A 12,521-nucleotide genomic window follows, 5' to 3' on the forward strand; every position below is an offset into this window, starting at 1 on the left:
CAGCTAACATTTACTAATTTTCCTGCTAAGAGTTTGCCATACACGATTTAAGCTTCACAAAACCGTATACAGTAGCTGCCACTTTTATTCACATTTGATTCAAGTTGACTGAGGTTCTGACAGAGGAAGTAACTTGCCCAAGGCTGCACAGCTAGGGAAAATAAAGCTGAGTTTCAAACTAAGGGCAGTCAGATTCTGCAGTCTCTATTCTTAACCACTGCTTTACCATTAGGATAATGATTTACAGTCTTCCAACTTCCTGGCATCTGAGTTTAGGGAAATCACTTAACTTCTCCATCTTTAGTGTTCCACATCTAGAAAATGGGGAGATGAATGTTGTTCTCTTTGTTTTTTTATGAAGATTAAATGAGAAAATGCAAATAATAATATCAACATCCTTTTATTCAACAAATATGCATTGAGCACCTGTCATATGCCAGGTACCATTCTAGGTGTACAAGCTAGAAAAGATCCCAGCTGTATCAAAGGGAGTAAGCAAGATAATTTCAAATAGGCATGTGTATTATGAAGGAAACAAAACAGAGTAATAATATGGACCATAGAATTGGGAGGGCCTATTTTAGCTGGATAGCTGGATAGCAAAGAAGGCCTCTTTGAAGAAGCGGCAGTCGAGCTTATTATTTTTATTATTCTATTTTTTTAGATGAAGTCTTGCTCTGTCACCTAGGCTGGAGTGCAGTGGTGCAATCATATAAGCTTAATTCTTACAGGAAAGAGATGCAGAAGAAGATGAGCCTTCTAGGTTTAGGAAACAGCAAGTACAAGGGCCGGAGTTGGGCACAGAAAGTAGGCTGTGTCTAGGGCAGTGTGGACAAGCAGATGAGTGGTATGTGAGATTGGGAGGAGTGTGGGTTTAGGCAGCCAGCAAGGCAGAGCTGCAAATGTCATAGGAAGGTGTTTGTACAGTGGAGAACCTTTGGAGGGCTTGAATCAAGAAGATAATGTGATCTGATTCATTTATTTAAAAGGTGGCTTTGGATGCTAGGTGGACAATAGTATGTTGGGGGACAAGGGTGAATGGCGGGTGTATTTGTTTTCACACTGCTATGTAGAAATATCTGAGACTGGGTAATTCATAAAGGAAAGAGGTTTAATTGACTCACAGTTCCGTGTGGCTGGGGAGGTCTCAGGGAACTTGCAATCATGGCAGAAGGGGAAGCAAACACGTCCTTCTTCACATGGCAGCAGGAGGAAAACCCCTTATAAAACCCAAGCAAAGGTGGAAAACCCCTTATAAAACCATCAGGTCTTGTGAAAACTCACTCACTATCAAAAGAACAGCATGAGAGTAACCTTTCCCATGATTAAATTACATCCCACCAGGTCCCTCCTATGACATGTGGGGATTATGGGAACTACAAAGATGAGATTTGGGTGGGGACACAGCCAAACCGTATTACCAGGAGATCAAGGAGGAGATGAGATTACAGAGAGAGATGATGGAGGCTGGGGCTAGACAGGAGCCCCAAGTGGAAACTAGTGGATGATGCTTCCCATCATTGGCACAGGGCAGCAGCAATAAAGATCTTAGTGAAGAGATAGATTGAATGACCTAGCAGTAGTTTTCACAAAAGTAAGAAGCCTCAGACCTCATAGCTTTGTCTAAAGTGGAGTTTGGGCTCTTTTCCTAACACTAGAAATATTACTACTGTCATCTTGTCATGGTGCAGTATCCACTAGTAATATTTTTATTTTTAGTTATGAAATTTTATATTTTTGGGGAGTTATTGAATGTAACTATGCATCCAAGTTTAAGAAGGCAATCTGGATTTCTGTATAGAAATAGGGAAGGTAAACTTTTTATGTGAATAGCCGGATAGTAAGTATTTTCATTTTTATGGGGCCTACTGTCTCTTGCTATAATTACTTAACTCTACCATGACAGTCCAAAAACAGACAAAGGCAATACATAAATGAATGGGTGTCACTGTGTTCCAATAAAACCTTACTTACAAAAGGAGGCAGTGGGCTGTACTTGGCCCAAGGATCATAGTGTGCCACCCCCAGGTAAAGAATATCATTTATTTCATGATCCAAATAATTTTTCCATAGAACAACTTCAAAACATTTTCCCCAAACTTTTGGGTACAAGAATACAGTGCATTTTCTATACCTGTGCTTATCGTAACACTACAAAACATGATCTAATTTAAAGACTATTCAGTACAGTGGTTTTCAAATCTTAGGGATTCCTTGGAGGTAACTCAGCAGACTAGGTAAGGATCAGGGTGGAGGGTTTTGGGCCCCTGCTTCTGCTTTAACCAGGAGCCCCTTTTTGATACATTTAGTTTTATTGGTGATCTTGATAGGAGTTTATTTGAACAAAAGGGGTTGGGAGCAAGAAAAAAATGAGAAAATCATCAATCCAGTCCAACTGGTTGGAAATCATCTCTCCTTTCCACTGTCATGCATTAAAGAGGCGTTTATTACATGACTACTCGTAGAATAAATTAATGCCTTGATTTCCTGCCTGGATGGTGGTGGAAAGTGAGTAGAGCTGTGGGGAGGGTCTACTTTCTGAGCCTTTTAAGGTAGGGGCAGCAGGCTGGCATTTGTCAGGCCTGGAGAGGAAGGATGATAGGGTGGCTTGAACTTTACATTCAAACACAGTTAGGTTTGAGTCTTTGCTCTGTCACTTAGTGGCTAGACAAGATATTTATTTAACTCTCTGATCATCTATCTGTTTTCCCAGCTGGAAAATTGTGAGGACACCACTTCCCTTCCCAAGCTGTTGGGTGGATTAAATGAATTAATCTATGTAAATTGCCTGGCTCTTTGCCAGCTGCTTGAGAAATATTAATTTCCTTCTTCCTTTTCCTTATTCATCCTGTTCTCAGGGGTGTGGCATGTGCTCAAAGGCTCGTTGAGACCTTCTCCAGTCTCTTTCCTATTGACCTCCATTTTTATGTCCCAATCTTTTCTTCTTTTCTTAGGATGCGGCCAGGTTCTGCGAGCCCCAAAGGGTCAGATTTTGTTGGAAAGCTATCCCCTAAATGCTCACTGCGAATGGACCATTCATGCTAAACCTGGGTTTGTCATCCAACTAAGGTAAGGAGCTGGGGCCAGAACTCAGGAGTCTGAGGTTATAAGGATAGAGCGATGGGATGGAAGGCTCTTGGTCACTGGGATCCTCTGGAGCCTTTATATATTGGAGCCTTTCTCTTTACCACTCTGATTCTCTGGGGTAAGGCCTGGCTGAAACTACAGCCAACTAAATGCTTGTCATCACCGCCTTAGAACTGTGGGGCTCAGATGATTTTGACCCAAGGATAACACCAACAAAGCAAAATACTGAGCAATCTACCCATCCGCAAATCTTAAACAGTGTTTCCTACTTCCTCAGGACTGGGCTGGTTCCTATGGGAGGGATGTAAAGAAATAAAAGGCACACGCCTAACTTTCAAAGAATTATACTTTAGATTGGGGCTGATGCTTGTCACAGCTCCTTTAATTGGGGCTTTCAGAAAAAAGCAAACATCCCACAACAAATAAACTAATTCTCTCACCTGTGTGGAAGATGAGTCATTTCTTTTTATGGAGCTTTAGGGCCCTCGCAAATGTTGTTTATGCCACAGTCCAAAGTATAGACCCTGTTTTATTGTAACTATTGATAAATGCTACACGAGGGTCCTGTTTTGTGAGAACTGTTCATGACTGCATCATAGTGCTGGAACAGTTCATGGCATACTATAGTTGCATGATAAATACTTGTTGCATGAATAAATGCTGAAAGAACTGCTTTCTGACTCCAGTGTATCTTCTCTCTAATGAAAAACACCTCGTCCCTTCCTCACTCACCCCTAGAATGGCTAGGGTCATTGTCCACTTAGCTCTTCTCATTTTAACCCTGTAGTGACAGTGAACGGATTTAAAATCCCTGATCCTCTAGGGCACAGGCTTTCACTAAGTATTTTCTGGGTGGCTAAATGGACACAGAGGTTACCACATGCTACCTGGCTCCTTGAATGTCTCTCTGTCCTCCAGGAGGGGCAACATGGTACCCTGAATTAGAAAAATCCAGCAAAACAGGTCCCCTTCTCAATCTTCCTCTTCAAAACTAGCGCATAACAGCTTGTGTTTCTACTCCCTGAGGACCTGGGGTTGGGAATGAGTCTCATTAATTCCTAGAGGAAGCCTGGCTCAAGGAACAAGCAAGGAACCACACTGTTCTGCCCAGTAAGCTCAAGGCTGGGTCTGCAGGGATGGTAAAGGTAGGTGTTAAATGCTGCATGTTAATATTTCAGCAGCTCAGGGACCAAGACATATGGTCCCCTCTGGGCCTCTGAGGAGCTTCTCCAAAATCCAAGATGCAAAAGGATATTCTAAAATAGCAAAACAGTGGAGGATTGAGAAGCATATTAGCTGCCCAGGAAAGGGCCTTAGGGAGGCATGGAAATGTGTGGATTTCTTTTCCTCGAGTTAAGTCTGGAACACCTGGCCAGGGATAGTAATAATGATGGAAATACTTGGAAGCATAGGCACAATGTTCAGCCCCAAAGCCCAGCAGGTGTCCCCAATGCCCCTTTTCCATCACCTACCACCAGACCACCACAAAATCTATTTTCCTACTTGAAAAATAGTCCATCCACAGCTCTCTGTCACCACTGTCACCATTCTGCTTCAAGCCACACCCATCTCCCACTGAGATTCCATCATGCCATCCTAACTGGCTTCCTGGCTTCCACTCCTGCCAGCTCTGCTATCTCCTCTCTGCAGAGTGGCTGCAGGGAGCCTTTAAAATCTGAATCCAGCGTTATCCCCTTGTTGAAACCTTTCAGTGGCTTCCTATAGACTTGGAATAAAATCTAGATTCCTTACCACACAAGATCTAGCACAGGCTGCCCTCACTGGCCTCGGATCCTATCACTCTCCCCTTCATTCACCACCTGGCAGCATCCCTGGCTCTCTTTCAGTTCCTCGAACATGTCAACCTCATGATTGCTCCAGGGCCTTTGCACTTACAGATTCCCCTGCCTGGACCACTCTGCCCCATGACCTTCACATGGCTGGCTCTACTGCATCATTTAAACCTCTGCCCAGCTAGCACGTCGTCAGAGGGGGCTTCTTTGACCACATTGTGTCAGAAACTTAACACCTTAGTCACTTTTTATGCTCTTACCTGGTTAATTTGATTCATGGCACTCAGCACTCTAAAATTACCTTGTTTTTTAGTCTCCTTGCTTATTATCTATATTCTAACCCAGAATTAATCTCCATGAGGGCTGGCATATGCCTAGCTGGTAGTTGGGGCACCGCTATGCTGACAGCACCTAGTACAGTGTCTGGGACAGAGCTGGCCTCCGGAAATATGTGTTCAGTAAGTGAACAAATGGACAAATGAATGCATGAACGCAAATATAGTTGCAATGTCTCTTCAGCTTCAGAAAAAACTGTGGTTTCTGTCAGGTGGTAGCTTCTCCCTTACTCTGCAGACAAAGATATCAAGGCCAAGAGAAGGAGCTGATTCCTTAACACACACAGTGAGTGCATGGTGGCATCTGGATAAGAAATCAGTTGTCCTCTTAGATGTTAGAGCAGCTGTACAAAACGCGATTCACAGGACCTACACCCCAAAAGCCCTGTGATCAACCCTTTGTGAAGTAAACACTGATGAAACTCGGTTATTGGATTTCTTTGTTAGTAGTACCTTTTAGAACACTTAAAATCAGTATACTGATTGTCACTATATTCCAGTGTTCCCTAATGCTGGCATGTTGGGTTTTTACTGTACGTGGCAGAAATATCCCTACTCCCAACATTTTAGGCAGCAGTTATGAGCCTTTCTATTTCCATTTTTTCTCCAGAGTATGGAGGAGAAGATACAGATATACATTTTGTGAACTTGATACTCAGGTATTCCCTTGGGAATCCTGGAAAAATGATTTTGCCTCTCTTGCCCTGGGATGTGGCTGCTGCTTTTCTTGTCTCTTGGAATCGGGGGCTTAATGTCATCTTCTGTGTTTCCAATCTGGTGTATCTCAGTGTTTTCAAACCCAAGACCCTTTTGGATAAGCATGGATGTGTCAGGTTTCCTTAACCCCTGAAATTCTGACTTGGTGCTACTTTCTCTACTTTTTGGGTGAGAATTATCGTTGCCTAGAAGATAATTACCTTCTGATTCTTCCATCAAACAGAAGAGTGTGCAGAGGTTTTTTTGTTGTTGTTGTTGTTTACCCCTTTACTTAGTCTTGCAAAACAATATAAGCTTTTTTTCATTCTCCAACTATAAAATTACAATAAAGTATCCACTCAGTCATATATTTGGCAATATCTGTAGCATCTCTATAGGCCAGGCACTGCGCTGGACACTGTGAAAACTGTGGAACGAGGCAGGTGTTCCTCTCTGCCTTCAAGTAACTTGCAGGCCAGTGGAGAAGACAGGCCACACATAGACACACAAAAAGTCAAGGAGGTAAATATAAGAGGTTGAAATTTATGTCTACAGTACGAGAAAAGTAAGGGATCTTCTTTGGAAAGAGTGGTCAGGGAAGCCTCTTTGAGGAGAGAATATTTAAGCTTAGGCCTGAGGATAGGAAGGAATCAGCCACGCAGACTGGGAGGAAAAAGTGCCCTGGAAAAGAGACCCAACACATGCAAAGACTCTCTGCATGGATTATGGCACCTTGCTCCACCTGGGCAGGCACTTGCATGTGCACATACATGCAAACAGTGCACAAATACATACTCTTCCGCTAAGAGAAATTCGCCAACCTCCGAGGACCATTTTCCTATCAGATCAGGCCATTGACACCATCTGTTCCTCAGGCCTGTTCCTCATCTGGCCTTGAATGTGCCCAGCGGTCTCAGGACTGTCCAGGGCCCATCTGTCTCCCTCCGTCACCACAGGTTTGTCATGTTGAGTCTGGAGTTTGACTACATGTGCCAGTATGACTATGTTGAGGTTCGTGACGGAGACAACCGTGATGGCCAGATCATCAAGCGTGTCTGTGGCAACGAGCGGCCAGCTCCTATCCAGAGCACGGGATCCTCACTCCACGTCCTCTTCCATTCCGATGGCTCCAAGAATTTTGATGGCTTCCATGCCATTTTTGAGGAGATCACAGGTAAAGGCCAAGGAGACAAATGTGGCATTTTGTGGCTTGCTCCAGACAAATATCTCCTTTCCATGTCCCTTCCTTTCTTCCTCTCATCCTTATTAAAACCTAGCAGGCTGTGTTCTTAGAAACAGCCTACACACTGAGAAAAAAGAAATAGCAAGGTATATTTCAGAAAAGACCCAGAACCAGAATTAGGAATGATCTCCCTTATACAAATGAAGTGGCTAAAGCATGGAGAGGCTGAATGACTTGTCCGAGATCACACAGATATAGGGGCAGAACTAGGGATTTGTACCCAAGCTGTTCGGCTCTAGAGCTCACATAAGGTGACCTCTCATGGTTGAGAGCATTGGCTTTAGATCCGTGACGGATGAAGCTATGTGACCTTGGGTAAGTTCTTCTACCCCACTGGGCCTCTGTTTCCTAATGAGTGATAAGGGAGTAATAGTAGATCCTTCTCCATTAAGGAGGCTCTGAGAGACAGAACGAATGGAGAGCTTGGCATAGTCTGTCTGGTACATAGTAAGAATTCAACAGCTGCCCAACCCTAGGCATACCTTTACCCTCCACTTGCCACCTATAAAATAGGTATTAAAAGACTATAATGGTAAATGTCATTGACTTGATGAGTAACTTTAAGCCTGACTGTAACTCTTGCTGTGATCACATTAGGAAGTAGGATTTGACCAAACTGAACAAAATGCTTAATCCTAAGCAATCACCCCACTCTCATAGTTCTGAGATCAGATTTCATCAGGTTTTACAAAATAAACACAGGCTTGAAGTTTGATTTAAAAAAACTGAAAAAAGAACTTGTAATGGTATTGTGATCATTAAGACTTCCTTATTCATAGGGTATGACATGAAAGTCTCAGGAAAGAAGTTGGGTGGCTGAATAATCAGTGTTTCTTCAGTCCTGTCTGTTCAGCAAGGCCAGGAGACCTTGCTCCCCGGTCTACCCCTCTTTTAGGATGCTGCCTACAGGAACTCTCAGCAGGTGCTCTTTACAGTCTCTGTGCCTGCCCCCTGTGGAACTGTGCAGGGCCTGGGAGTTCTGATGCTGTGCTGCTGTGGTGTGATCAGCCTGTGGCTGAATCCTCTTCCCTTGGTGACACCCTGCAGGTATAGGCTGAGGAAGGTCCCACATGAGATGCATCTGTGGGGGCTTAGGACAGTCAGCAAGCCAGGTAGGGGCAGCAGTGGCTGGCCAGTCTGTGAATCTGGGACTGAGGGACGGTCAGGAGAATGTCTTTCTCCTCTGAAATGACCCCCTCAACCTCCCCTTTGGGAGAACTTTGGCAATACTGGCCTGTGTTTTATCAATGCCATCAAATAATACCGCTTCCCATTTTTCAAACATCCCTGTTTGTTCACTTGCCTTCAAGATATTTCCTCTGGCTAAAGTCACCTGTCTGCAACCTGCACATCAAAATCCATCCTTCACAGTCCCTACTACATTCTTCCTCCTCTGCTAAATCTTTTCTCTTGCTCCAACAAGCTATGACTATGCCCTTTTTTGAATGTCTTGTAGCATTGCCTCTTCTTTCTTCATAATACACTAACTATATTATGCTTCAAGCCATAGTCGTTTTATGTTTTTCTTCAAGTAGCTTTAATCTGGTAAATAGGATGTCCTGTTCATCTTTGTATTTCTCCCTTGCCATGTATTGAGCAAGTACTCAATACAGATTTGTTGAACTGAGCCAAAGAATATACTTCTACATTGGGATAAATGAATGCAGGATTGATGGATAATACACAGATGAGTGTTTCTCAAAATCTTTTCTGTAGAAAAATAGTCCCCAGGATGCCTTGTAAAATGCAGGCTTTGAGGTCAAATAAGCTTGAAATTCACAATGTATATTAGGAAACTCACAGTGTATATTGGGGCATTGAACTGAGAAGTTCTGCAGTAAAGAAATCTGGTTAATTAGCATTGAATGTCAGCAACATTTCCCTAACATATTTGAGCTCAGAACCATTAGTAAAACACATCAACATCTCAAGGGACTAATGATTACAGAATGTAAGTTTGGAAATTATTGAATATACCTTCAACAGTGTCATAATGATTGTCTTCCAGTTGCATTGCCCCAGTACCCAGGATGGTGAGCTTTTATTTGAAAAAAGATTGTCTTCAGCTACCCCAGGATGTCTCTGTCCACTGAAACCCCTATGGGAGAGATAAAAGCATGGCTCTGCTTTCATCAGTTTAATGTTCTTGTTTGCATTGCCTTGTGGTCTTCAGACTATAGGAGTGTTAAGCATACTTCTGGGGCCCTCAAAAACATCAAATAATATCACCAACATTTGATATTTAATGAGTATCTATTTTAGGCATTTTCAAATAATCATAACATGAATTCAGTAAAGGGAATAAAAAACATTGCAAGAAGATTTTAATAAGCAATTAAAAGACTTTGGTCAAGACTCTGGGCCTGAAGACATCGACTCAGTGCACAGTGGCACTGAGGGATGCCTTTTCTCTTACAGCATGCTCCTCATCCCCTTGTTTCCATGACGGCACCTGTGTCCTTGACAAGGCTGGATCTTATAAGTGTGCCTGCTTGGCAGGCTATACTGGGCAGCGCTGTGAAAATCGTGAGTATGCTTCCTAAGTGGGAGTTAAGGCGTCATATGGGGCTGGTATGGAAGGATTTTAAGAACTTGCAGGGCCTACTCTTTCTTGATGTCTAGGATGGTCTGTCCAAGATGGTGCACAGTGTGGACACTCCCAGTGAGTGGTTCTCCGAAGGGCAGAGCTGCTTCTGAGTCAGGTTGTCTGCAACTTCTTAGGTTTGTCCATTGGCATTTCCAACCCCCACTTGCTACAAATACCTCTTAGAAAGATACAATGGCCTCTAGTAATATTCAGAGCTCAAAAACACTGAAGAAAGGTCAACAAACTTTCCTGTGACTCAGTCTGTATCCCTGTCCATTCTAAGATCTGTATTTTAGATTTATACTCTGGGCACCATTCACAGGCTCCAATGTGACTTATTGCATAACTTGAAGCCCTGCAATGAGGGTGGTAGATATACATTTTGCTGAGCAAAATTATTAATAGCATCCTCTTTCGTGAGCAAACTGTCTTGAATTGGATGACAAACTATATGTCATGTTTTAACACATCATATATAAGGCCTTGGTTACCAGACCAAAAACAAGTGTCGCAGATGGAAGCCATCAGCATGGAATGAGATGTGCATAAGGACAAGAATTTGGGGGAGAGCAAAGGAGGACAGATAGTGTCCTAGGTATGTTTTCCCAAAGCAGATTGTGAGTTGAGAATGTGTATACTAGTGAAGTGTTAAGGACAGGCTCCCTGGAGAAGCTTATAGGGGAGTGTGGGAAGCTGGCCTGGGAAGGGAAAGAGGCCAAGTAGGGGTGCGATTTCAGGCAAAATACCAACCTCAGTGTTAACCTGTCATGAGATCTGGAATGTACATTACTCCTTAGAGTAATGTTCTAGCTTTAAGGCAAGGGATCTGGGCTTTCATATCCCCACAGCAATCAGTCACTGGGTACGGGCTGCTCTGGGAAACTGGAGGACATAAACTGTGGGCACACATGGCTTTCTATGCATGTGGGCAAAGTGGTTCCAGTAGCCCCTGAGCAGTTCCCTGAAAGAGAATCACAAGTACAGACCATTGGAAGTAAAATACCATACGATGGGGAGGGGAAAGGGGCCCACAGAAACACAGAAAATAGACCCGAGGGCAGAGCACCAACAGTATCTACTAACTAGTGTGCACAGGTACTCTGTGGTCATCTAACAGCCTGGTCTGGCAGTATTCTCTAAAGTTTGTGTATGTTTTGAATTAATTTTCACATATGTTTTCTTTTCTTTTTTTTGAGACAGAGTGTCGCTCTGTCGCCCAGGCTAGGGTGCAGTGGCATGATCTCGGCTCACTGCAAGCTCCGCCTCCTGGGTTCAGGCCATTCTCCTGCCTCAGCCTCCCAAGTAGCTGGGACTACAGGCACCCTCCTCCAGACCCTGCTAATTTTTTGTATTTTTAGTAGAGACGGGGTTTCACCGGTTAGCCAGGATGGTCTCCATCTCCTGACCTCATGATCCGCCTGCCTCAGCCTCCCAAAGTGCTGGGATTACAGGTGTGAGCCACCACACTGGCCCAATTTTCACTAACGTTTTCTTGCAAACAATGCAGATGGAAACCATGGTTTCAATAGTGGGTCCCTGTATGTGCCATTGATTTCTACTAAAAGCATCCTTGCCCTGGTTTGGCACAGCTGACTTCAGTGTGACTGCTAGAGACATAGAAAATGATGTTCTGCTTCGTGGTTCTTGCCTCATTTGAGCCTGCCATGTTGTGTGCAAGGCAGACAAGAGAAATGTTGCATTCTCTTGGCTTCAAGAATTTGTATGTAGAGTGATTCTAGATTCTTGACAATGGCAAATACTGAGCTTTACTCTTTGGATTCAGAGGAGGAAACAAAAAGAGGGAAGGCTTAATTTCTTGATGAACGAATTACACAATGCTTTGATAAAAAAAAAAAAAAGTAGAATTGGAAAGAAGTAAAACATCACCAGATAAAGCCAAAATGTCTTTAGGAAGCTGAGTCAAATTAGGAAAGAAAAATAAATTGGTCCAAAACTTATGATTAAAATATTCATGGGTAGCTTGTGAGTCAAAACAGATTTTTCAGCATTGTTATTCCACCAAGAAAATAAAAAACATAATGAAAAAAGAATGTAAAACATGTCACTATGAACTGATTCATAACTTAATTCACAAACTGTCTCAAATTACTTTAAAACATCAGCATAGATGGGCAGGAAAATTCTACCTTGCTGGTTTTCAAAATATTATTCAAAAGCCATAATTCCTTTAGTACCATGTAGTTATAGTGAGGTGAAGGTGTTACCGGTGGATATCTGATATGTCATTTACTGGCATCAATATGGGGGGACTAAATGTTTTTTGTTTGTCTGTTTTCTATAAGATCCAGGCTCATTTTTCCTTCTAGGAAATTTGGCACCAGTTTCAACTAACTCACTAGGGGACACATCACCAAAAGTGGCTATGGCAGTTTATGTTATGATTTCTGAGTAAACCTTAGCAATTTTTCCAGAGCAGTCTATAAGTTAGAAAAGCAAAAAAGAGCAAAAAGATTTATTTTCTTGTTTTCCTCATGAGGATACCAACAAATTCAAAACATCCTGGCAGGAGTTCTTTTGAAATTAGGAAGAAACCCAAGCATCTGGGGTTCCCCAAACTCTGAAGTGCCCAAATTAGACTAGGCTCTTTTTTTAAATAGCTTTAAAATCAATATTAATGACCAAAATCAACATTAATGAGAAATCTTTCATTTATGCAGTGCCAAATCTGATGAGGGCAAACCAGTTCATAGGTGCTGCTTTAATGATCTCTTCAAGTCTTCGTGGAAAGGTAGATGCTCAGTTTTGCAAATGAGTGATTT

General features: G+C 42.7%; 1 protein-coding gene across 7 annotated transcripts in view; it reads left to right on the plus strand.

Annotated features, from left to right (window-relative positions):
• PAMR1 (peptidase domain containing associated with muscle regeneration 1) overlaps positions 1-12,521 on the plus strand; it is a 193,028-nt gene that overhangs the window by 147,679 nt on the left and 32,828 nt on the right. For 6 of the 7 annotated variants that reach the window (XM_063640981.1, XM_055281918.2, XM_055281916.2 and 3 more), the window contains 3 exons: positions 2,955-3,069; positions 6,868-7,085; positions 9,573-9,680. In XM_063640981.1, the coding sequence (XP_063497051.1) occupies positions 2,955-3,069; positions 6,868-7,085; positions 9,573-9,680 (441 nt within the window). The remainder of the gene's footprint in view (positions 1-2,954; positions 3,070-6,867; positions 7,086-9,572; positions 9,681-12,521) is intronic. The other variant, XM_055281920.2, reaches the window with a different exon arrangement.

The sequence above is a fragment of the Symphalangus syndactylus genome, chromosome 6 (genome assembly GCF_028878055.3).
Source record: "Symphalangus syndactylus isolate Jambi chromosome 6, NHGRI_mSymSyn1-v2.1_pri, whole genome shotgun sequence".
In the NCBI taxonomy this organism is placed as follows: domain Eukaryota; kingdom Metazoa; phylum Chordata; class Mammalia; order Primates; family Hylobatidae; genus Symphalangus; species Symphalangus syndactylus.